A 27,511-nucleotide genomic window follows, 5' to 3' on the forward strand; every position below is an offset into this window, starting at 1 on the left:
CAAAACAGTGCGGAATAGACATGAGGAGATCTGTGGAAGGGAGAGGGATGGGGTGGGGAACATGGGCAATACAAGATGGACATTACAGGGACTTTCAGGAAGGAAAGCAGGGAATTTTAAGGAGGTGGGCTTGGGGTGGATTTACGGGGGTAGAAAAGATCGAGGATTCTTGATGGGGGATGACAAGAGGTGGTGGTAAACAGCTGTTTTGAAGGCCTGGAGGGAAGAATGGGATTGAATAGAGTGTGGGAGTTTGTTTGTTTTTTGAACACCTTGTACACCTTTTTTTGTACACCTTGATATCCAAGCTTCTCTCTTTCGGCTTGACAAGAACAAGCTCATTCGATTTTGGAAGTCCGGATGCAGATCCGGCCTATCAGTTGGGAGACAAAACATAAACTGTTTAGCCTCGCGGAGGTACGTGCTCCACCGAGTGCAGTTCTAGTTACTACAAGAATTACAGAGAAGTGTTGCATCAAAATACCACTAAACTCTACATTTACCACGTTCTAACTCGATTATTTATGAGTTTACCAGTCGCTATTGCTGAGTTTTTCTTCGACGTCCTTTCGATTGTTGTGAACGCCAGGTATTTTATGACCTCAGGTTCATACATGTATGGTACAACAGCACCTTCAACATCATGATTTTGATTATCGTCGTAATCTGAGGATTCTTGATCAGAAAATTATTCGTCAAATTCACTTTCTGATGAGCCTGAAGCGAATTGTGCAGCCATTACCTTTTGTGTGTTGAGACAATCGTACTGGCGATGATGTCACAGATGTATTGACCATGGTGGTTTTGTGGAATTTTTAGTGGCGGTCGGTACCCGCCAGGTTGGGTTTATTTTAATGTTAACGCCTCAAAAAATTATTACAATTAAAAAACATACTCAGTTGTTTGTTTATTACTTAAAAATCAACATAACCTCGACAATTTTATATATATATATATATATATATATATATATATATATATATATATATATATATATATATATATATATATATATATATATATATATATATATATCATTCTGTGGACCTTTCAGCATGAAATGTAAGGATTTCTCTTCTATGTTAAATTGTTTTCACATCCAATGTAAAATACTTGGGTTGAGGTATTTTTGAAAAAAAAAAAAACAGTTCTACAGAATGTATGGATGATGGAGAAACATGTATATGTAACATGCATGACAAGGACACGAGGAGGTATTAGTGTACTTTTTACCTTAGAATGGAAACTAGTCTTATTGGTGAAGGTGAATGTCATTCTGCGTCAGAGGACAGGTAGAACAATCATCTATTGTCAGACCCCGGTTTTTGTCAGGGATTGTTCCTGAAAATTGTGACGAATATTGAAATGACGAAAATTAAAGCAGTGTTTCTCATAAGAATGAATGGAATAAGTGGGGGGGGAGGGTAGGATAGAGGGAGGGGTGGGAATGGGGGGGAGGATAAAGGGAGGGGTGGGAATGGGGGGGAGGATAGAGGGAGGAGTGGGAATGGGGGGGGGAGGGAATGGGGGGAGGAAGGGGGATGCGTTCCTCACCTCACCACTTCAGGTATTATATTTTGCATTTTGCCGATTAATATTACCCTTTTCCGATTAGTGACAAATAAGGCTCGTATGAGAGCGAACACACAACGTACTGCAAGGGGGGCATGAGACAAGATGGGCGAGAGAGGGAAGGACAAAACAGTAGGGAACAGAGACATAAGGAGATATCTGGAAGGGAGAGGGATGGGACAGGGAACATGGGGAATACAAGATGGGCATTACAGGGATTTTCAGGAAGGAAAGCAGGGAATTTGAAGGAGGTGGAATAATGTGGGTAGAAAAGATCGAGGTTTTGGATGGGAGAAGATAAGAGATAGTGGTGAACAGCTGTTTTGAAGACCTGGAGGGAAGAATGGAATTGAAGAGAGTGAGGGAGTTTATTCCAAAGGTGGGAAAAAGGAGTAATGAAAGAGTGAAGGTGAGCAGTGGTTCGTTATTTTAGTAGTTTTACCAGAAGGGGGTTGTTGGCGGACCTTGAGTGCCCTGCAAAAATATGGGGGGACAGAGTAAGATCGCAGACAGAGTAAGGGAAGGGGTGGGGGCTAGACTGGAGAGGAGACGGTAGAAGACAAAAAGACCACCGACCTGCCTGCAGTGAGAGGCCCAAAGACTCAGCCTCATTACGGGAGATGCCAGTGATCCTAAATGCCTTGGTTTCCACAGTGTGAAGCCGAGAAAGGTGTGAGGCAGGAGCACTAGCCCAGAGGGGAGAGCAGTACTCCATCAGGCTGCAGACGAAAGCTTTAGATGTGGTCAGGAGCTCAGGTGGGCCGAGGAAGGACTTTGCACGACGGAGCATTCCCAGTCGGCGACTGACTTTGGAGGCGAGGTTTGAAATGTGGCTTTCCCAGGAAAGGTCATGGCAGATAGTGAGACCCAGAAGCTTGAATTAAAATATTTCTTCCAGAGGATTGTTGAGAAAGAAGATTGGGGGGGGGGGTCTAAATGGTCCTTTCGGAGAGACATCGTGAGAGTGTGAGATTTGTCAGGATTGAAAGAAATGTTCCATGTGTTGGACCAGTTTGTGATTTTATCCAGACCTGGAGGGAATGAAGAAGCTGCTGCTTCCTGGCCTGAGGGATGACAGATGGTACGGCAGAGGTTGCAGTCATCAGCAAAGAGATAACGAGGATTTTCTAGGAGTTGGAAAGATCATTGATGAAAATCAGAAAAAGAACAGGGCCCAGAACGCTGCCTTGAGGAACTCCAGCCTGGACAGGAAGGGGGGATGAGAGAGCTCCATTTAGGGCCACACGGTGACTGCGACAGGAGAGGAAGTCTGCGAGCCATGAGTGGAGATGGCCTTGGATACCACAGGAAGAGAGTTTGGTGAGTAGGGCAGGGTGCCAGACCGTGTCAAAAGCACGTGATATATCCAGGGATACGGCTCGGATTTCATGTCCGGCATTGAGGATCTCTATCCATTGTTGGGAGAGCAGAAGCAACAGATCCAGGGTGGAGTGACCTGGTCTGAACCCAAATTGATGATCAGAAATCAAGCCATTGGAGAAGAGGAAGGATTTAATGTCTGAAGCGATGATCGATTCCATGAACTTGTTGATGATTGGGAGAAGGCTGATTGGTCTGTAGTTGCAGGGATCTGTTTTTGCACCTTTTTATGCAGGGCAGTGATGTTTGCTGGTTTCCAAGCAGATGGAAGATGACCTTGAACAAATGAGAGGGTGAATATAACAGAGAGAGGGTGAGCTGGAGCAGATTAGCAGGTTTTTCGGATATGAGGGCTGATGCTGTCTGGACCGGTTGCAGAATCTGAGTCGAGGTTTGACAGCAAGCTCTCCACCTTGTCAGGAGAAAAGGACACAGAGTCCAGGGACAGTTGTGTGCGACTGGGTAAGGTGGGTAGAGAAAGTTATGGGTTTCAGACACAAGATCTCGATGCAAACACTGAGTTTTGGCGTTCAGCCTTTTCATGTGGGGTATCAGCAGTGCTGCCATTTGAGGTAAGGGAGGGGATGGAGGGGGAACATACACCAGAAACAGATTTGATTAGATGCCACCAGGATTTGGAAGAGGGAGAGAGGTTTGAGAGTTCAGACTTGAGATGAGAAAGATGCTGTTTTCTGGCTCTCCTGAGGATGATTTATGAGTTTACCTGACTTAATGCAATTTACATCCTTGTAAATTGTCTATCTGTTTGTCCCCCCCCCCCCCACCTGAAACATGGAAATGCTCCTCGGAGAGAAAAAATATAAAGTAAAACTTTTTTCTAATTAATTCAAACCTACAGGAAAATGATAAATTAATAAACAAAGTTATACATAAGAGATTGCATTGGAGCTCATTTCCACATCTTCATGCATTTGAGTGTGGATATTGCAACATTTAGAATCGAGATTTACCCAATCAAATGTTTCTAATAAATCAAGACACACACTTGTTCCAAGCTTTATGAAAGGAACTGAGATTGCCCTCAGTTGGGTTTACTTCCATGAGGCAAAGGCAAGTTGTTTCAGGACAACTGCCTCACCACAAGCTACAGTTTACCATGGCCGGGTGGAAGGGTGGGACTACTGAAGACGAGAGGGGATAAGTCTGTGCATGAGAGAGAGCAAGTTTCTTTGAAAGAATTCCCAGGACGAGGTGATGTTGGAGAAAGTAGCGATAGGAGAGCAGTCTGGAAGTTTGATGGCTGCTTGGAGACCCTGCCAGTCGGCTTGAGTGAAACTCAAGCACTTGACAGCACTGAGATGATTCTCTCATAACAGCCAGAGAGATGTCCTCGTTGACAAACTTTGACAACCAATGGTTTATAAACATCGGTGTATATATATATATATATATATATATATATATATATATATATATATATATATATATATATATATATATATATATATATATATATATATATATATATACACATATATATATATATATATACACATATATATCGGAGGAAAACTTAATCACCCAGCAACATCACCAGCACATTCCCCATTATCCATATGATGAATAACATCTTATTTCACTTCACAGGTAACACTTATTATGTTGCCTCTTAGCCAATCTACAGTCCAGTGCATTTCTTTATGGGTGACACAAAGTAAAGTGCAGTAATTCTTTCATAGATTTTGCGATCTCCACATTTGGTACTTTCGTGATGTAGTCTGTCGTCTTTATCAGGATTGTAAGTTCTGAAAATGCTCGAAAATATAAGGTCTGTCTTTCAAAAACAACGTAAGTGTGAGTTGAGATGACAGATATCGAGAAGTGGTATTAATCACGGATTTGCAAAATAACATAAAAAGGGCAATGCCAAATGGGATATTACTGTTTGATCGAACCCCGATGTTCGCGGGGGATACGTTCCTTAAAAATGCCGCGAATGTCGAATCGACGAATGTCGGGGCATTGTTTCAATGGGAAAAAGGGGGATAGGTTCCCGGCAGTTTGTGATTCATAAGGGAAAATGTAAACAATCCAAGGAAAAACGGTGAATATGTGAAGCACAGTGCCACAAATGTCGAAGCACAGTGCCATTAACCATGAAAATACGCGCGGTCCGTGAATAGCAAAACCGTGAATGTCGGGGTCTGACAATATACAGTGCCTATAGAAAATCTACACCCCCTTTCAAATTTTTCACCTTTTGTTGCCTTACAGCCTGGAATTAAATTGCATTAAATCAGACTTTTTCCACTTTCATTTACATATTGTAACCCACAACCTTCAAGTGAAAAACAAATTCGACAAATTTTCAGAAAATTAATGAAAAATACAAAACTCGAATGTCTTGGTTGGATAAGTGACCACCCCTCTTGTAATATAAATTGTAAATTAGTTCAGGTTTAACCAATCACCTTCAAAATCACGCACCAAGTTAATTGGCCTCCACCTGTGTTTAATTGCAGTGATTCTGATTATTTCAGAATAAAATCAGCTTTTCCTCGATGTTTCCTCTGCTGGGTAGTGCATTTCACAGGAAAGACTCAACCACGAGCACCAAGGAGCTTTCAAAAGACCTCTGGGATAAAGTTGTGGAAAGGCACAGATCAGGGGATGGCAAAAAAATATTTCAAAGGTCTTCAGTATCCCTTGGAACACAGTCAAGACGATCATGAAGTAGTGAAAGGTGTATGGTACCACCAAGACCCTGCCTAGGTCAGGCTGTACTTCCAAACTGGATGACCAAGTTAGGAGGAGACTGATCAGAGAGGCCACCAAGAGGTCAATGGCAACTCTGAAAGATCTACATGACTTTACGGCAAAGACTGATCACTGTGTGCAGGTGACAATAATATCCCAAGCACTCCACAAGTCTGGCCTGGACAGTAGGGTGGCAGGATGGAAGCCATTATTCAAAAAAGCCCACATTGAGACCCATTCGAGACATGCAAACAAACACTCCAGAGATTCTGAAGCCATGTCGCAAAAAGTGCTGTGGTCTGATGAAACCAAGATGGAACTTTTTGGCCTAAATGCAAAACGTTATGTTTGGTGCAAACCCAACACAGCACATCACCCAAAGAACACCATCCCTACGATGAAGCATGGTCGTGGCAGCATCATGGGATGGGGATGTTTCGCATCAGCAGGGATTGGGGTACTTGTCAGGGTGGAAGGGAAAATGGATGGAGCAAAACACAGAAAAATCCGAGAGGAATATCTGCTGCCCTCTGCACAAGAAAGCTGAATTTGGGACGGAAGTTCACCTTTCAGAATGACAATGACCCGAAGTACACAGCTAAAGCTACACTGCAGTGGCTAAGGAACAAAAAGATAAATGTCCTTGAGTGGCCCAGTCAGAGCTCCGACCTAAATACAATCGAAAATCTGTGGCATTACTTGAAGATAGCTGTCCATCAATACTCCCCATGCAAATTGACTGAGCTTGAACAGTTTTGTGCAGAAGAATGGGCAAATATTGCCCAATCAAGGTGTGCAAAATTGGAAGAGACCTATCCCAACAATATCACAGCTGTAATTGCCATCAAAGGTGTTTCCATTCAAGTATTAACTCAGGGGGATGGACACTTATCCAACCAAGATATTATTTTTATATTTTTAATTAATTTTCTGAAATTTGTAGAATTTGTTTTCCACTTGGAAGTTGTGGGTTACGATGTGTAAATTAAGGTGGAAAAAGTCTGATTTAATGCAATTTAACTCCAGGTTATAAGGCAACAAAAGGTGAAAAATTTGAAAGGGGGTGTAGACCTTCTTTAAGCACTGTAGATATGAATAGGCTAATGCCGTCTATCTGTCTGTCCCCCCTCGCCCCCCCCCCCACCTGAAACACGGAAGTACTCCTCGGAGAGAAAAAAAATTAAGTAAAACTTGTTTCTAAATAATTGAAACCTACGGGAAAATGATAAATTATAAAACAAAGTTGTACATTTGAGATTGCATTGTCGCGCATTTCCACATCTTCACGCATTAGAGCACGGATATTGGAACATTTAGAATGGAGATTTACCCAATCAAATGTTTCTAATAAATCTATAAAGTTGTTAAACAAATTTTACTCTTATTTTCTTTAAGTGCCAGGTGCATACAATTACAACTCAAGACATTCATTACACAACCTCCTAGTTTTGTGCTCTTCCAACCAGTGCAAAAATAAAAAGCTTCCTTTATTATTATTATTATTATTATTATTATTATTATTATTATTATTATTTTCTATTGTGGTATTTTTTACCACGGGTTTCTGTTAGTTGATAGAATAAACAAAACGTTGATCGAAGTATGCCAACTACCGTGGAAAGTGGATAATCTGACGAGTTGAGCATGCTCCGTCGAAGGCGAAACACGCGAAACGTTAGCTTATCCTCGCTTCCCATGGGATTGAAATTGAAATCTTATAGGATTTGAAACTAGGATATCTGCATCATGAGCTAAGAGCAATTAGATGAGAACATCAACCAGGGCGACCATGGTGGAATACCAAAGCGTTCTGAAAGGAGAAATAGGAAATTGAATGTCGATTAAATCACGCAAATGGGGTTTCCACGTGAAGATGCCACACTCCTCTTGTTTATTGTGTTTGGTTGTACTAATTGCTCAACTTGTGTGGAATAATCATTTTTGTGCGAGACATGGACAAGACTGCCCCCATAAGAAGTTTATTTTTGCATTTCACCAAAGTTGCATTTGCTGCTGAACGGTGCATTGTTTCCATACAAGGATGTAAAGAGGAAAGTTAATTACATTATGAGCAGTCTAATTAATTCTCAGTGTTTCGAAAGTTTAATTTAATATTTTACTTTAAAATAGGAAGTTGGGACTATCATAGCGTTCTCATGTTAAAATGGGCTTTTATTTATTATTTTTTTAATTATATACAGCATCAACGCTTGGAGGAGAGTGAACACACAGAACGTATAACAAGGGGGAGCAGGAGACAAGAGGGACGAGAGAGGGAAGGACAAAACGGTGGGGAAACAGAGACACGAGGAGATCTGTGGAAGGGAGAGGAATGGGGTGGGGAACACGGGGTATACAAGATGGACACGTCAAGGAGTTTCAGGAAGGAAAGCAGGGAATTTGAAGGAGGTGGGTTTGGGGGGGATTAATGGGGGAAGAAAAGATCGTGGTTTTGGATGGGGGAAGATAAGAGATGGTGGTGAACAGCTGTTTTGAAGACCTGGAGGGAAGGATGTGATTGAAGAGAATGTGGGAGTTTGTTCCAAAGGTGGGAAAAACGAGGAATGAAAGAGTGAAGGTGAGCAGTGATTCTTGATTTTGGTAGTTTAACCAGAAAGGGGTTGCTGGCAGACCTCGAGCATCCTCCGGAAATATAAGGGGACAGATATCAGACAGAGCAGGGGGAGCAAGGCGGAGAGGAGGCGATAAAATATGGAAAGACAGCCGACCTGCCTGCAGTGAGAGAGTGAGACCCAAAGACTCAGCCTCACCGCGGGAGATACCAATGATCTTAAATGCCTTGGTTTCCACAGTGTGAATCCGAGAAAGGTGAGAAGCAGGAGCACCAGGAGAGAGCAGAACTCCATCAGGCTGCAGATGAAAGTTTTGTATGTGTTTAGGAGCTGAGGCATGCCAAGGAAGGACTTCGCACGACGGAGCATTCTCAGTCGGCGACTGGCTTTGGAGGCGAGGTTTGAAATGTGACTTTCCCAGGAAGGATTATGGCAGATAGTGAGACCCAGAAGCTTGAAAGAAAGGACTTCTTCCAGAGGATTGTTGACAAAGTGGATGGGGGGGAGGGGGGGTTCTAAAACGGTCCTTTCGGAGAGACATTGTGAGAGTGTGAGATTTGTCCGGATTGAAAGACGTGTCCCACGTGTTGGACCAGTTTGAGATTTTATCCAGATCTGCAGTGAGCGAAGAAGGTGCTGCTTGCCGGTCTGAGGGATGACCGATGGTACGGAAGAGGGTGGAGTCATCAGCAAAGAGATAAAGAGGATTTTCCAGAGAGTCGGAGGGATCATTGATGAAAACCAGAAAAAGAACAGGGCCCAGAACGCTGCCTTGAGGAACTCCAGCCTGGACAGGAAGAGGGGATGAAAGAATTCCATTTAGGACCACACTGTGACTGCGACAGGAGAGGAAGTCTGCGAGCCATGAGTGGAGATGTCCTTGGGTACCATAGGAAGAGAGTGTGTACAACAAGGGACTTGTACAACAAACTGAATAATTAAGGCAAGTTTTAAGGGTGAAATATACTTTTGTTCCTTTCATGACAATTTGAAGCACAAGTGTCATCATGTATGGTGTGTGAGTATTTATTGGACAATTTTATTATCCCCATGCTCTTTGAAAAAAAAAAAGCAGAAGTGGGGGGAGGGGGGGGAGGTTGGTATTGTAATCAGCTTCAACTGTTTGTCTTTCTGTATGTGCGAAACAAAGCATCCGTCTGTCCGTCACGCTGTCGTCTCCTAAACAGTTGTGTAGAAATTCCCCAAACTTCATGGTTATGATAACCACATGGTAAGAAGGTGCTAGAACAGTATCTTTTTTGGACCTGCCGCTAGGGTCATGTGGCAAGGGGTCAAAAGGTCAAATACAAAAATAAAAACGCAATTTCAGGCACGTTTTAAATCTTTTCAATGAACCTGGAACTTTGTACATGCAATCAACATTGGGGGACGCATTAAATATGGAAGGATTTTTGGGATTTGACCTCCGGTACATGCCCCAGGGTAACTCAAGGTAACAAAGGGTCAAAACATGATTTTTTAAATCAAGATTTGATATTGGGTCATTCCTGGTGGAACTTTTTTCCATCTTTCAAGTTTGCTTTAGGTGGAAGTGGGGGGAGGATTTGCGACGGCTTGCCATCGACCTCACTCTCTTTTATAAGTTGGCGTAAGAACAAGTTGGACAACACATTCTGTTCCATCTCGTTATTGGAATACAGCAAGGTCGCAGTCAGTAGAAAATGATACAAAGAAAAAAAAAAAGAATGAAACATGATGAAGTACAGTGGCCTGCCAGAATAAAATGAACACCCCTGATTGTGAACAAACAAAATTTTAACAATCTGTGATATGATCACAATCAAACGTACTGCATATAACGGTATCTGGTGGCATGTCCTTTGGCATCATTACTGCACAGTGAGTGCTTTAACCCATGAAGGCTTCGATTGAATGATATTCCCTCTGACAGCCTGACCCAGATTTTACAAATACAAGTTATGTTTTGTGATAAATTAAGTTAAATTAATGTGCATCAACGTAGTTGATTAGATAGGTCAAAGCTTCTTGCCATGTTAAAGTATATTTGTCAAAGAATGTGGAGCAAAATGACCGTGGCAAGAAAAGTGGGGCATGACTCCCCCTTTATGTGTATGTGCGCACACACACACGCGTGCACACACACACACACACACACACACACACACACACACACACACACACACACACACACACACACACACACACACACACACACACACACACACCTACCTCGGTTTTCTTTGTTTTGTTCAGTATAATGAATGTAATTCATTGCAAAATTCCCACGATACCATCAGCCAAAGAGATAGTTATTTTCTGCTTGCTTGGAGATAGTTCTCTTTTTTGTTGCCCTGCCAAGTTAGCACAAACATAGTCGGCTTGCCTCGTTACAAAAAAACGAGCTAATGCTTTCATCATCAAATAGTCCAATTTGTTAGGACCATTTATGTCGGATCACTCATCTCAATCTGTCTTCTTTAATACAAAGGCAGTGCATTGTTTGTTGAGTACACAAGTCTGGCCCACCCAGTTCACTTGTTCCCATTTTTCTTGTCGTTGTGAACAGCTTGCAACACAATCCTCCGCATCCATCCCTCCCCCCCCCCCCACAACATGGAATGTCCCTCACCGCATCTCCCCTTCCCTCTGCCATCGTGTTTCCTCAACCTCGTCTTATTTGCCATTACACCACATCCACATGCACTTTGCATTAACCCCACAGCCGGGGTCAGAGTGGAGGCGTTTGCACTAGCAAAATGAAAACGGACAAGGGCAGGTGTTTTTTTGTTTACCTTCAACCACGCTTTGCCAGACATTTTGTTTCCCCCCATCTCTATGTTAAGGATAAACATATTCCGGTGGCTATAGGTTGTTAAAAACAGTCATTTATCTCACTTGACGTGCCTTGGCTGTTAGATACATATTTCAAGCTGCATCTCGTGATCTCAGTGCCAAGCTTACAGGTGATTGTCGTTGTGGTCGGTGGCTTTTAACCTTTTAACATCACCGAGAGACAGACCACCAAGCAAGATAATTTCTCCTTGCCTTTGAATCAACAAACATTGTACAATTCGAGAAGGGACACATTCATGGAGAAATTAATACAGTGGTGAAACGAGAAAGGCACTCGGTAGAGTGCATACCTCCACCAGGCTGATTCGTTTACATTTTGTATCCCGCTGATAGACTGGATCTGGATTCAGACCTGAACTAAAATTTAATCGGCTTGTTCTTGTCATCTAACTAACTCATCCACCGAGTTTCGTCCGAATCTGTCCGTAACTTTTTGAGATATCGTGCTCGATGTCATTTTAGCCCTGTCACTCAATGGTGAAGAATCACTTGAAGAATTCTCAGATCCGAATCTTCACCAAAATCCAAACCTCTCATCTTTGTCACATATCCAAGCACTCCACCAAATTTCGTCCGAATCCACGACAACTTTTTGAGATATTTTGTTCACAAAAAAAACAAACAAACAAGACAAAGATCTCATGCAGAGCATGATGCATGCAAAATCCATCAAACAAATTTGACCTAAAAAATAAATGGTGGTTGACTTCAAAGACCAAATATACAACTTCTCTTCAAATTTCAAGTGAATTGGATGAAAATTGACAATTTTAGAAATTCGGCCTATGTTGACCTTTTGGCCTATGTTGACCCCAAAAATAATTGACTGCTTGATTTCAGTGAGCTGAAATATAAATCCTCATCAAATTTCAAGTCAATCGAATGAAAATTGAGGATTTTAGAAATCTCATCTGTTGTTGACCTTTGGGTCAACAAGCAAAATATTGGACATACAGACAAGCACAGACAGACAGACAAACATATCGATGGAAATACTGATAATAAGGGTAGACAAAAAATCTCAATTTTTTTTTTTTCGACTAGATCGACGACCCAATAACAAAATCAACTAACCAATATACTTGAAAAATGTTCGATTTTGCAAGTATTAGCCAAACAAGAAAGATGTTATGCAGAGCACGATACTTGCAAAATCCATAAAACGAATTTGACCTCAAAAATAATTGGTGGTTAAATTCATTGACCAAATATGCAAATCCTCTTCAAATTTCAAGTCAATCGGATGAAAAATGAGAACTTTAGAAATAGGGCCTATGTTGACCTTTTGACCTATGTTGACCTTTTGACCTATGTTGACCTTTTGGCCGATGTTGACCTCAAAAATAATTGGTGGTTGAAATCAATGACCAAATCTGCAAATCCTCTTTAAATTTGAAGTCAATCGGATGAAAATGGACAACTTTAGAAATATAGTTTATGTTGACCTCAAAAATAATTGGTGGCTGAATTCAGTATCCTGATCTGCAAATACTCTTCAAATTTCAAGTCAATGGGATGAAAATTGAGGATTTTAGAAATCTCACCTAAGTTGTTGACCTTTGGCCAAGGTTGACATTTTGGTCAATGTTAACCTCAAAAATAATAGGTGGTTGAATTCAATCACAAAATATGCAACTCCTCTTCAAATTTAACGTCCGATGAAAAATGACAATTCTAGAAATTCGACCTATGTTGACCTTTTGGCCGATGTGGACCTCAAAACTAATTGGTTGTTGAATTCAATGACCTGATATGAAAATCCTGTTCAAATTTCTACTCTATCAGATGAAAATTGACAACTTTTTAAATATGCCCTATGTTGACCATTTGGTCGATGTTGACCTCAAAAATAATCAGTGGTTGAATTCAGTAACCTGATATGCAAATCCTCTTCAAATTTCAAGTCAACAGGATCAAAATTGAGGATTTTAGAAATCTCACCTAAGTTGTTGACCTTTGGCCTATGTTGACCTAAAAAATAATTGGTGGTTGAATGCAATCACAAAATATGCAACTCCTCTTCAAATTTCAAGTCAATCAGATGAAAAATGAAAATTTTAGAAATTCGGCCTCTGTGGACCTTCTGGCTGATGTTGACTTCAAAACTAATTGGTTGTTGAATTCAGTGACCTGATATGAAAATCCTGTTCAAATTTTTAGTCAATCAGATGAAAATTGAGGATTTTAGAAATTTGACAAATATGTTGACCTATGGCCTCTGTTGACCCTTTGACATTTTGAACTCAAACAAGAGGATTCTTGCTTATGATGAACTCTACCACATGGTGAAGTTTTGGGAAGATCGGTTTAAAATTGTGACCTGTTGGCGATAAACACACAAACAAACAGACAAGAAAAAGATGTCGTGCAAAGTACGATACTTGCAAAATCCATCCCCCCCTCCCCTCCTTTCCAACGGTTGCCATGGATACATCAAATTGTCCATTTCATTAAGATTGAAATTGACAATCTTAATTAAAGCTCAGGTCAATCAGATGAAAACTGATTATTCTTCAGATTGAAATTGATGATTTTAGAAGTTTGACCTTGAGTTGAAATTTCACCTTTTGACCTCAAAAATAGTTGGTTTCCCAATTCAGAAATGCACTATGCAATGCTGGTTAATTTTCAGGCTAACCGGGCGAAATTTGACGATTTTTCAGATAAAAATTGATGATTTTAGAAGTTTGACCTTGAGTTGACATTTCACCTTTTGACCTCAAAAATAGTTGGTTTCTCAATTCAGTAATGCACTACGCAATGCTGGTTAATTTTCAGGCCAACCGGGTGAAATTTGACAAGTTTTCAGATAAAAATTGATGATTTTAGAAGTTTGACCTTGAGTTGACATTTCACCTTTTGACCTCAAAAATAGTTAGTTTCCCAATTCAGTAATGCACGACGTAATGCTGGTTAATTTTCTGGCTAACCGGGTGAAATTTGACGATTTTTCAGATAAAAATGGATGATTTTAGAAGTTTTGATCTCAAAAATTGTTGATTTCCCAATGCATTGACGCAATATGCAAATTCTGTTCAAATTTCAAGTCAAATGGATGATGAAAAATGACGATCTTAGAAATTTGACCTCAAGATGACCTTTGACCTAAAAAATTAATAGGCTTCTCAGTTGAGACTATGTCTACAATTGTGACCTGCAGGAGATTGACAGGCAAATAAACAGACAGAATAACAAAATCGATTAACCAATACACTTGAAAAATTTTCGATTTTCACAACGAACAACCAAACGTACAAACAGAGGTGAAAACATAACCATCTTCCACGTTCGGTGGCTGAGGTAATAAATACAGCTCAAAATTCTGGAGGAATGTTGTAAATGGTCAAGTCAAGCCTATATTTTGACTTCCATCTCATTGTACTCATTTTAATTCAACAATAACCATGAAGAAGGAGCAATAGATAATACTAGTTGAAGACATTGGGGCGTTCAAAATGTTCAGTCAACGAATGAGATACAATCATCCAAGACGCATCAATTTCACCATTTTTGAACGTACGAGTACACTTAATTGGTGAGAAAATGTATTAATATATATATATATATATATATATATATATATATATATATATATATATATATATATATATATATATATATATATATATATATATATATATATATATATATATATATTGTTATGGACCTGGAAACCATTTGCAATCAACATACAGATGTCCCAAAAGTCAGTTATGTCATCGTCAGAGTATGTGTATGTGTATGTCGTCAAAGTATGTGTGTCGTCAGATTCCTTTCCTTTTGTCTAGTGGAAGAATCAAAGGCGTGCATTGCGATTTCTTTTTAGTTAGGTTATTAAATCTTTACAACCAACAACCATTCCATCCCCCATCATGATCCACTACCCACCCGCTGTCTGCAAGCACTCTGACTTGCCAAGGCAGGGTCTTGTAGCCGTTCCTTGCCGCTTCCACCAACGTTCCTTCCACAAACGTTGTAACTCTTGCACGACGGCCTGTGCAACATTGATACTCTTACTCGTCAAGTATGAACCCGCTTGGAAGACTGGCTGGGATTTCACGGCAGGGGCTGTTGCAGCGTTGATACTGTTACTTGTCGAGTGTGGGTCCGTGTGGAGGAGTGGCTGGGGTTTCCCGGCAGGGGCCAAGACCCCGCCCTGGTAAGGTGGGCCAAAGTACCTGTCCAATCAGAGGCGGACAGCGAGGTGTGTTCACCAAGGTCCCTTCCCGCTGAGGGAGGTCGATAAATTCCCGAGCACTCTCTGAGGCAGGTGGTCTTTTTGAGGTCTTGGAGGGTCTTTTTGAGGTCTTGTAGAGTCTTTCCAAAGTTCTTTTGAAGAGTTTTTGGTGGGCGTTGAGGCGGCGAACGTGTCTCTGCTGGCCCTCTACGAGGAAGGGAAGAGCGACCCCGACCCCCCTCTGTGGACCCCGGCCATTCACCACCCGAGCTCCACCATGAACCTCGACTCCCACACGTGCGACTGGGGTCTAAACCAGCGACCATCGTCAGGAGCCGCATCACAGAGCACGCCCTTCCTCCGACGGTTAGGTACACCACCGAACTCTGGCCCCCAGCTTGTCTCTCTCCATGGCTGCGAGGGTCCAATAAAGACTGGGTTTCTTTTCATTTTGTGTGTGTGTGTCTGCGTGTGGGCCCGTCTTTAAGTAGAACTGAATAAGTGTTTTTGGATCATTGTAAATACTTATTGCATATTCGCGTTGTCTTGCTTTGTGTCTTCATTTACTGTAAATAAAACTTGTGAGAAATGCCCCCAGTTCATTTCCATCCCTTCTTGCATTGGTGCAGCATGGTTTGGATCTGAGTTTCGCCAGGTTTTTATACCCGATAATCCGTTCATTCCAGTCGGCACGGCTTTGGCAGTTTCCCGAACCGGAGTTGGTAGTCGGTAGTTGAAACACTACCGCAGTCGGTAGGGTGACCCAGTTCGAGCAAGACGTGCCAAGGGTGTGGTTTCCCCGGTAGTCGAAATCGCGTAGTTAATTAGGGAAATTGGTTATAGACAAATAGACCCTACGCTACACGGTTGAAATATTGTCGACCGCGGTCGGTGAAACGACCCGCCGGTTCGCGGAGTTATCCGAGTGACAGCCTACAATTCAGGGGAGTTTGGTGGGAGACGACACAAGCCTCCCCCACCTAGTGGTCATTCTCACCACTGAACCCCCGGCCCACAACAAATCGTTATACTATTTTTGCCGTGGTCTTACACTACTGTGTATGTCTCATTCATGGAGCGTTTTTATTACCTTTCTCACCTCCTTCGGAATGCTCACCTCCACTCATTCGTTCCTTTTTTCTCTCACCTGTGGAATCAACAATCTCAGTCTGTTCAATCACATTCTTTCCTTTGTCGTCTGGGATCCAAGGTCCAAAAAGGGCCTTAAAAATGAAGTTACCTGTCACGGAGAGATATACTTTGCAGGCCACTTTTTTGCGAGTTCAGACCCTTAGGGAACAGAATCCAGAGGCCTGCTCTGCCCGAGGAATTGCAAAATTGGAAAAAAATTGCATTTTTTACCACTACTACCCTCAAATCGAAACGTGCCTCTCGTTAAAAAATGAAAAATGCAGAATGATAAAGTTAGGGTAATTTTAATGGAAATAGTACGAAACTTGGCACATTAATAGAACATAACATCCTGAAAATTGCCACTATACTTTTGACATAAAATTTCCAAGATGGCCACCATTTCTTTCCAAGATAGGACAATATGTTTGACCATGGATATCAATCTTCCATTATACGTTGAGTATTATTCAAATTGTTTCATTGCTTTGTGTTTGTTATAAAACCATTGTATGGTTTACACTATTAGGGAGTGCAATACAATGTATTGGGGCTTGATAGTAGGGTAAGAATACTGATTCTGGCTCACTTTTCCCCATGTAAATGAATGGGGGATTTTCAGCGATTCCCTTTTTTTCCCTAAAAATAAACCCCCTTTTTATCCCAAGGTATATTTATTTGTCTCCCCTTTTAACTTGGAGGTTGAACCTCATTGAATTGAACACCTGGGGGTTGAACAGCTCACTCATTGAACCTATAAAGATTTGTTCATTCTCAAATTCCTTCAATAGTTTAATTTTCTTTGCACAATAATCCCCATCTAAAATATTGACAAACAAAACATTTGAATCTTTATATTTTTTAAGATACCCCTTTTGTGCCATTACGAAATGATAAACTTCTCTTAATGCTCTTGTTTGACCACCTCCTGAGCCACAGGTTATTTTTTTGTTAAGCCCCGCCCACTTTTCTTTAAGCCCCGCCCACTTTGCTAAGCCCCGCCCACTTTCCACAAGGTATTCAATAAGCCCCGCCCACTTTTCTTTAAGCCCCGCCCACTTTTGCTAAGCTCCACCCACTTTTCATGAGGTATTTTTTCTAAGCCCCGCCCACTTTTCATAAGCCCCGCCCACTTTTGCTAAGCTCCACCCACTTTTTGTGAGGTATTTTTCTAAGCCACGCCCACTTTTTCTAAGCCCCGCCCACTTTGCTAAGCTCCGCCCACTTTTCATAAGGTGTTTTTTCTAAGCCACGCCCACTTTTCCTAAGCCCCGCCTACTTTTGCTAAGCCCCGCCCACTCTTACATCATTTCCAGTTCATCTCTGACTCACAAAGAAATCACTAGAAAATTACAGGATGTTATGGTTTTGAAAAATTTCCCAATGAAGGCTTGCCTAGGCTTGCCCAGGGAATTTCCAAAGGAAACCACACCCACCAGTCTTTCTCTATAAAAGCTTCAAACCCAGGCTCCATTTTAAACATTTGTTTTTGCTGGCAATGGTGTGCTGTGTGCTTGCCTGGAACTCTCTGTCTTGTATGGAACTAAACCTTCAAGTTGATGAACTGGATTCAAACCTCTTATCCATTGAGGTAAGAATTTTATTTTCCTATTTTCAAACTTTGATTGAAGCATACTCATTTAATAATTAAATAACTTAATTAATACATTATTATTTTCTCTCACAGGAAATTGTATCTGAAATACAAAATGAAAATACTGCTTTTGCTACAACTTGGAGTGAAATTGTTGACTTGGTTGAAGACCTTGTGAGCGACCAAGACCTTGAGTGGGATGACTTTGGGGTTCCTTGGAACTCTCTGACTTGTATGGAACTAAACCTTCAAGTTGATGAACTGGATTCAAACCTCTTATCCATTGAGGTAAGATTTTTATTTTCCTATTTTCAAACTTTGATTGAAGCATACTCATTTAATAATTAAATAACTTAATTAATACATTATTATTTTCTCTCACAGGAAATTGTATCTGAAATACAAAATGAAAATACTGCTTTTGCTACAACTTGGAGCGAAATTGTTGACTTGGTTGAAGACCTTGTGAGCGACCAAGACCTACAGAACGAGCAAGACCTTGAGTGGGATGACTTTGGGGTTCCTTGGAACTCTCTGTCTTGTATGGAACTAAACCTTCAAGTTGATGAACTGGATTCAAACCTCTTATCTGTTGAGGTAAGATTTTTATTTTCCTATTTTCAAACTTTGATTGAAGCATACTCATTTAATAATTAAATAACTTAATTAATACATTATTATTTTCTCTCACAGGAAATTGTGTCTGAAATACGAAATGAAAATACTGCTTTTGCTACAACTTGGGGCGAAATTGTTGGCTTGGTTGAAGACCTTATGAGCGACCAAGACCCACAGAACGAGTTCGTCCTTGATGACCCAACCAAAGAGTTATACCTTGGAGACCAGCAAAATCCTGAAAAAGAGTTTTACAGCAATAGTACTCATTGTGAGTTATCAAGACAATACCCACTGAACAAGTTATACGTTGATGAGCCAGAATACAAGTTTTACCTTGGAGACTCACAAATTTTGAAAAAATCAGTAAATGAGTTCTGCCTTGATGGTTTAAATAACTACCTTGGAGACTCAGGAAAAGGGTTCTGCCAAGATGGTTCTAAATATGGGAACTACCTTGGAGACTCACAAATTTTGAAAAAATCAGTAAATGAGTTCTGCCTTGATGGTTTAAATAACTACCTTGGAGACTTGGAAAGTTGGGTTTATTTTGAAGACTTGAAATGCTACCACTCTTTGGGATTTAAACCTATCAAGAAAGTTCTTACTCCCTCTTTCTATGTTATCAAACCTGAAAGCCTTAAAAGACAGAATTGGAAGAAGAGAAAAAAAAAAAAAACGTAAAATATATATATATATATATATAGGTGGAAATCTCATTTTGAAAAAGACATTGTGTTGGGTGAGGATTGAGTTGGGGTTGAGATTTTGAATGTGAGGGTTGGGGTTGAGATTTTGAATGTGAGGGTTGGGACACACACACACACACATACACATCAACAAACAAAAGTTAAGCCTTGACTATTCAGTTGAGGATTCTGTGTTTGGGGTTCACAGATCTAAGAACGTCCACTCCTTGACACACATTATATACTGTTATACACCTCGGACTTGGCCCTCGAGTGTCCACAACGGTGTATAGTAGGAGGGAGTGAAGCGCCCAACCTATTGCTCCCATTGCACACACACACACAAACAAAAGTTAAGCCTTGACTATTCAGTTGAGGATTCTGTGTTTAGGGTTCACAGATCTAAGAACGTCCACCCCTTGACACACATTATATACTTGTACACCTCGGACTTGGCCCTCGAGTGTCCACAAAGGTGTATTATCTGCTTAGTTTTGTCTTTTGTAATTCCTGTGAATAAAATGAACCTAAAATCTCTTCCCCTTCCAAATCATATATTTTATAAGTCCAAGGAACTGTATCTATTACATCAACAATTTAAAAAAGTTCTTTCGTCCATCGTTCAGTAAAACCCTTTTCAAAATGAGATTTCCACCTATATATTCTTACGATATCACCAACTTTGAACTTAGGTTTTCTGACATTAATCTCTTTTTCATATTTTAATTTTGTAAATGTTTCTGATGGTTTCATATTTGTTGACGTGTGAATCGTGTCATTATACTTATCGACAATATCCTGAATAAAAGATGACCATTGTTGTGAACCGAGTTGTGTGAATTTTTTATATAGTCTCTCTTTTAAGGTACGATTAAAACGTTCAACAACAACTGCCTTCCCTTCATTAAAGGTACTGTATAATGTAATACTGTTATTTTTTAGAAAATTCATAAATGTCTTGTTATAAAACTCTCTACCCTCATCAGTCCACAATTTTTTAGGTTTTCTCTTACTTTTATTAAATATCTGTTGAAAAGCTAACATAAGAGTATTACCTGTTTTGCTTTATAAAGGGACAACCCACGCATATCTACTCCTCAAATCAATAACGGTTAAAGCATACTTGTACCCCTTATCATTATTGAGTTCAATCAAATCAGCAGACCAGATATAATCAACTTCCTTGGAATAAACTTTCCTTCTCTGAAACTTTGTGAATATTGGTTTATGTAATTCATCAGCTAATTGCTCTTCAGTCTTAATGGCATCATTAGAGCCTATAAGTTTTTTGAATTTCCAAGTCCAAGTTTCAATTTAGCACTAATCATCTTCTTCACGATGAACCTATCAACTTTTTCTCTCAAGGTTGGATTTTGTATCAGAGACAAATTATACAACATTTCTCTATCGGCTTCATGCTTTTCTTCCAACGTTGTGGTATTCCCATAATCAATATCGTGTCTCATGCACACTTCATCAACTCTATTGATTGGTTTACTCCAGGATTTAGGATTGTCTGCCTCATCTAATCTTTTATCCAAGTTTGTGCCTGGACCACAGAAAGAATACCCTGGAAGATGTAATTCCCCTGGTATTCCAGTAGTTGTAAATTTACTTCCTGATAAAAACTTTTGTATATCTCCTCCGAGTTTGTGTTTGGAGATAAATTGATTTTTTTTTGAACCACACACCGAACATATACCTTTTTGTATAACCCTGTTATTTTTACTTTTAATATATGAAATATTTTTAGTATTAGTTTTCTTTTTACATTTGAGACAATAACTCATTTATTTATGAGAAAAATTCCTGCAGAGTGCAAAAACCTTTTTAGTTTCCAACATGCACATTTGAATCTTAATTTTTAAAACATAAAGAATCCTTAGAAATGCCTTCACTCTCTCCTCCATTTATTTAAGAAAAAAAAAATGAAAAACTTGAATTAAAATCCATATCTTGTCGATGCTAATAGTCTTGTCGAAAGTATTGCAAATAGACTTGTCAATTCTTTGTTTTCCTCCTCGGTGGGTTGAGTTATTTTCTGTAATACCACCAATCTTTTTTGAATCTCACTGGTTTCCATATTTTGATATTTATTCATTCTCTCTCTTTCCTCCCTCTCTCTCTTCTCTCTTTCCTCCTTCTCTCTCTTCTCCTTTTCCTCCTTCTCTTTCTTCTCCCTCTCTCTCTTCTCTCTTTCCTCCCTCTCTCTATTCTCTCTTTCCTCCCTCTCTCTCTTCTCTCTTTCCTCCTTCTCTCTCTTCTCCTTTTCCTCCTTCTCTTTCTTCTCCCTCTCTCTCTTCTCTCTTTCCTCCCTCTCTCTATTCTCTCTTTCCTCCTTCTCTCTCTTCTCCTTTTCCTCCTTCTCTTTCTTCTCCCTCTCTCTCTTCTCTCTTTCCTCCCTCTCTCTATTCTCTCTTTCCTCCTTCTCTCTCTTCTCCTTTTCCTCCTTCTCTTTCTTCTCCCTCTCCTCCTCCTTTTCCTCCTCTTCCCTCTCTTCTTCAACTCCTTCCTCATCCCTTACTATCCTTGAATCGTTTACACCCCATAGAATATTATACATATATTCATCAGGATTTCTTGTTATTCCTGTATCCAAAATAATTTTTTTTACAACAGGAAACCAATAAAATTTCTTTTGAATTTCTAAAAGAGCCTTACCTTTTCTTAACCTTATAATTTTTTCATTATTTAACATTCTAATTAAATCTAAAGTTGTCGGTTTATCAACATCAGCATAATGCCAATCTTTTATTGAAAATACCTCATTCTTATGTTGTAGAACATATTTATTAAAATAACGAATACCCTTTTCTTGAAGGTATGCTTGGACACAGAAATGATAATTTTCTTGAAGCCTTCTTGCTGTCATTTATGTATTAGAAATATATGTTAGAATAATATTATGGCACGAAACACCTCCCCATCTTCCCATAGTTAAATCATTTTGTATTTCCTTACTTATTATATATAATCCTGTTTTTCTGTTTTCATGAGATAAACAAGGGCAAAACCATTATTATATTTACCCTTATTAAATTCTTTTATTTGTTGTTTACTAATCGTGGCTCCACAAAACTCATTCTCGATACCAAGTGCATAATATTCTTCCTTACGAGACTGATTTAATTGTTCCAGGTCTTCGAGGTTAATTTTAAATGACCAATTATACCCTAAATCATTCATATCATACCCCCATTGTTCTATTCTCATACAAACGATACGCCCTTCTTCATAAAAATTTATTTTAATTCGAACTGTGAATTCTGTATGACCTGGAGATAATATCAACACTTCTGTATCTTTGGAATACACAGCCGTTTTATTTAAGTATATATATTGTGATAAATCGCTTAATCTCACCAAGTCATTCGCGTCAGTCGGGCTTGGATAATTTTTTAATTTATAAGCATTTTTCATGTTAATATTTTTGTTTATATTATATTTATGTTGTTCAGCCTGTGCCTTTGTATAATAATTTGATAAATCAATATCCAGTTCTTGAGATACACCAAAGATAGAACCATCTTTACCAACATAAGTCATTTATATTAGATTAAAAAATAATATCATAAAAATTTTTATTTTTGTTGAGTTGAAATAACACATATAGACATAATTGACCACAACACTTGGAATTTAATTCTTGGACTTGAAATGTTTGATAAACACCATTCTGTAAGAATTTTATAACTTCAACAGGTGGTGGAAGACCAAAACTATCAAAATAATATTTGTCTTGACTATTAAAAATACAAACCCAATGAGAACCGTTCCCATTATTATCTTCTAAGTTCATAATAATATTCTTTGTATGTTTCGGCACATTTGTTAATTCATCTCTCATACAAATAACCACATTATGAATTTTTAATTTCTTACAATATTTGGCAAGTTGTAAATTTGATGTTGTATTCTTTCCAAATTCTTTCAACCACTCATCAATGCTCATTTATTTATTAGAAAGATATAATCCATTACCTCTTTTCGTTAATTTTACACCTGCTTGTGCTATAGAAGAAAGCATATCTCCAACTAACAATCTCGCTTTATCAGGCAGACCTTCAAGTTTTTCAGCAAAATCTACAATTACACCACTTCCACTAATTTGTTTCTCCAACTCTTTGTTATGTCTTTCCAATTCTTTTTGAGCCTGGAGTTGAGCCTTCCTTTCGTTGGCAGTTTTCACCGCTGTTGAAATACCACCCGTCAATGCTCCAACCGCACTTAAACCAGCAAATAAAGGAATTAGAAATGGGAGAAATCCTCCACTCGTCTCTCTTATTGAATATTTTTTCAACATTGGTTTTGTCATTTTAATTTTAAGTGAGCCAGTGTCATTCAAGATTTTAACCTGTTCTCTTGTGAGCAAAACATCAATTCTTACTGCTCCTTTTCTCTGAATTGTATTAACGTTAATCGTACAAGGCTTTTGATTTTGAACACAAGATGATAGTTTATGAAGATTGATTTGATTAACATATACCCCAGTTGGTACTTTGCCACTCATTTATTTAACAAAAAATTATGTGAGACTAATCATCACACCATTATCTGTATTAATCTGCAATTCTGTTTCTTCCAAAAGCAAACAATATGTATCAACTTCTTCACTCTCTCCTCTTTCAATGTATAGGGAAGTATCCACTCGATTAGACTTTATAGTTTCCTTTTGAGCGCTCAGGTCAAACGCATAGATTGTATACAAACTTTTAAATGCTGTCATATCTAAAATAGGTTCTTTATTTCCATTACTTTCACACACCTTTTGGTAAGACTTGTATGCTTCAGCAAAATCATTTTTTTCCCAATTAATTTCCAATCTATCTCGTGGATAAAATGTTCCATCTAGAGAAACGCGAAGTTGTTTCACCTTAGCATTATCACTCAATGCATTATTCTTATCAGTCGCAGTATCACCATCTGGCTTTTTAAAAATCATCCACAGATATCGTGGCTTTCCTTCCAGAACACCCAAATTCCACGTGTAAGTAGTTTGATTGAGTTTAACGTGTTGACATCTTCTTTTGAGGTATGATACACTGAGTGGTTTCTTTGAGTTAAGTCTTCGATTCAACATCTCTTCTGTTTTAAGATTAGGAGTATATTCACTGATATACCAACTCATCTCCTCAATTACAAATTTATTCTGTTCACCAAAAGCACTACCAACACCAAAAAGCAATCTATTTTCATTATCATTCCTTTGTAGTTGAAATCTAATTTTAAGACCATACAGAACTTTATCATAATCACAAAATCCAAATATACCTTTAAGAGGAACTGCCACAGTAAAACTATTTTCTGCTTTTGTATCATCATTATACATTCCTTTCCTTTGAATATATCCAGGGTCTGTGTTTGTTCCCGTTGACATATCAGGAATAAAACCTTCGACAGACCCCTTTCCCATTCTATCACTGAATGTATAGAGTGTAAATTTCATCATTTCAGATACAGCAGAGACATAATCAACCGCTTCAACTTCTTGTGTTCCAATATACAATCGCACACTATCAAACATTTTCCAGAAGAAATCATTTACAAGTGTAGCGTTTGTGTTATTCCCAGCCTTAGTGAATTTAAATTTACACAACAAGAAACTTTCGGAGAGATTCAAATAGGTTTGTTGATGATTTATTTCAAAACTTTTTGTACCATTTGTATTCCAGTCTGTTCCAGTTATTGCATTTACCTTGAAGTAATCTTCTTTTTTAGTGGAGTTTGAGATAATAATAGTATCATCCAAATCATAGATACTATCAATTGCTTCCATACTTGTATTTATTTCGGAAAAAAGATGTTAAAACTTTTGAAACCCTGATCCAAGTATTTGAATTATTTTCTGTCGTTCTTGGGGGGACAACTGAGTTTTACCTTTCTTAATTTCTTTTATTGCTTGTAATTTATGAGATTCCTTCTGAGCATCTTTTATACTCTTTACAGCACCTGCTACATTTCCCACAGCAGAAGCAGTTGAACCAATTAGGTCTTTATGTTTAAGAATAGTTGAACCAATACCCATGAGAGTATCAATTATCCCATCTCCTCTAAATTGATGTCCGACACCCCTTTGTCTCTTAGGTTTATAGTATCCTCTACCAAGATACATACCTTCACCCTTGTAGTACGGGGAAAGGAACATCCCATCCCCTGTAATTATTTTATGTTTTCCCAACTCGTGTTTCCTCACAATAACCATCGTATTTATTTATTGGAAAACTTCACGTAGGTGAATTCTGATGGATATAACTTCTCCATTAAAAGAAATCACACGATTATCTTGGTCGGTTATCCTAAAATTTACTCTGTATATGGTTTTTCCTGACACAGGTAGATAAACCAAATTTTTAGGTTCCATATTGAATTTATAACCAATTGGGGTTGAGTATGCGCTGAATGAAAATATTGTATTTGTTTTTTTTCCATCATTATAAGCACCATCAATCAAATCACAGTGAATTAACACCGAATTTATTCCTGAGGATATTTGAATGACATTATCACTGTAAAACGTCCCATTAGTTTCAATCTTTTTTGAGGAGAAACCCAATAACTCTCTAAATGAATTATCAATTGTGAAATCAACCTTGTAGTTATTTTTAACTTTAATCGTTGATTTTGAAGTATGTTTTTGAATGTTTATAACAATATTTTTTGGTTCATCACCCTGTTCTTTCATAAGACGAGCAATTTCGGAAGATATTTGAGAAATCTCGTATGCTCCGGGTGAGACTGTTATCGTTTTGTATCCACTTCCCGGATTATAACTAAACTTGTAATTTTTCTCGGTTATATTAAATAAGGTATTATAAGTTTCCATGGACAATAAAGATGCCTCATATTCTTTTGTTGTGTCAAGTTGTAGTGGGTATGGGAATGAAGATGTGTGGTCGCTTGTTGTGAAATTGAAACTAAGGATTGTGTTTCTCATCTTATTTAATATGAGATAAAATGTCTTTATATTGAGATTTATTAATTATTTTCATGTTCATCAACTGGTCTAAAATGGCTGATGCTTCATTAAAACAATTGTTATTTCCAGCCTTCTTACTGCCTAACAACAATAACAGTCTATTAACTAATTGTGATGGGTCATTTGGAAGAAAACTAATACCTGAACCAAGGATACTTAAAGCCTGAATAATGTGTTTCTCCTTCTCATTCTTCCTACTTTTACCAGAAAGAATAACCTTATAATTTAGAGTGTTCAGCAAATCAATATATACTCTATCATCATTATTTTCCATATCCAATGGTTTATCAATATACTTTGATTCATCCCTCACAGTTGAACCTTGTCTTCCATCTTTTGTGAGAAGAAACATTAATCTCGGAGTTAGTTTAACAGGGGGTGAGCAGAACTTAAGAACCTTAATTCATCATTAAATATCAATACCTTTTCTTGAACAAGATGAAATATTGCTGGTTGTTCTGTTGGAATGAGTCCTGCTTTGGTTTTTGAATCCGCTGAATATTCATTGTTTTGAATAGCATTCACAATATAATCAGGGGGTTGATTAATCTCTTCCAGTTGTTGAAATAAACCTTCATCATCATATTCTAATTCTCCTAAATGCTCTAATTCTTCCTCCGTCATTTGACTGAAATCTTTTAACATTTGAAGCTTTCTGGGAGTATATTCTACTGTGGGAACTGTGGAAACATCTTTCATTTTTTCTTGGGAAGTTTTTAAAAGTGGTTTAAAATATTTCTCTTGTTTTCTTTCAAATGCTTCTTCGCCCGTTAGTTTCTGTCTGCGTTTCTTCTTTATGTCTTCCTGTTGTTTTACAACTTTTGAAACCAACTCTTGATGTTCCTTAAATCTTCTTGCTCTTTCTTTTGTATCCATTTATTTATTGTAAAATATCATTTAATGAATTGTGAAGATTAACAGGGAAATTTTCCTTTTCTTCATCATTCAAGTAGATGTGTTCAAATAAATCCTTTTCTTTAAATATTTCATCAAATTCTTTATTAACATTAATGTGAGTTGTAATTTCTTCTTCACTAATACTTGCATCTCTGCTTTTCATACGTTTGCGTTGAGTTTCTTCATCAACATCAAAACCGAATGATAAAATCTTCACTCCGCTCAGATATTTAATAATTTGTCTCGTTCCTTCTGGATTAGTTTCTAATATCCCAACACCACCAGATTTTAGTTTCCTTAACTCACTCTTACAATGTGAATATTTTGTTGTACCAAGAGAAACCTCCTCAAATA

The 27,511-nt window shown here is 38.6% G+C and overlaps 1 protein-coding gene and 1 long non-coding RNA gene across 2 annotated transcripts in view; both read left to right on the forward strand.

Moving 5' to 3' along the window:
- The window catches only part of LOC147017572 (uncharacterized), a 152,719-nt gene that overhangs the window by 46,776 nt on the left and 78,432 nt on the right, over nucleotides 1-27,511 (forward strand). The window lies entirely within an intron of this gene.
- LOC147017573 (uncharacterized) lies at nucleotides 16,945-20,079 on the forward strand. Its single transcript, XM_085847280.1, has 4 exons — nucleotides 16,945-17,977; nucleotides 18,074-18,268; nucleotides 18,365-18,577; nucleotides 18,674-20,079. Exons 1-4 carry the CDS (start codon nucleotides 17,885-17,887, stop codon nucleotides 19,277-19,279), a joined length of 1,107 nt encoding a protein of 368 aa, XP_085703406.1. The 5' UTR covers nucleotides 16,945-17,884; the 3' UTR covers nucleotides 19,280-20,079.

This window comes from Eptatretus burgeri, chromosome 11 (genome assembly GCF_056783735.1).
Source record: "Eptatretus burgeri isolate ZD-2024b chromosome 11, Ebu_testis_v1, whole genome shotgun sequence".
Taxonomy (NCBI): Eukaryota; Metazoa; Chordata; class Myxini; order Myxiniformes; family Myxinidae; genus Eptatretus; species Eptatretus burgeri.

What these genes read in the sequence shown, in the direction of transcription:
- LOC147017573 (XM_085847280.1), top strand. Translation starts at nt 17,885, where the DNA reads ATGGTGTGCTGTGTGCTTGCCTGGAACTCTCTGTCTTGTATGGAACTA. An exon ending in CAAACCTCTTATCCATTGAG is followed by an intron (nt 18,269 to 18,364) that starts GTAAGATTTTTA and finishes TTTCTCTCACAG; the next exon opens with GAAATTGTATCTGAAATACA. An exon ending in CAAACCTCTTATCTGTTGAG is followed by an intron (nt 18,578 to 18,673) that starts GTAAGATTTTTA and finishes TTTCTCTCACAG; the next exon opens with GAAATTGTGTCTGAAATACG.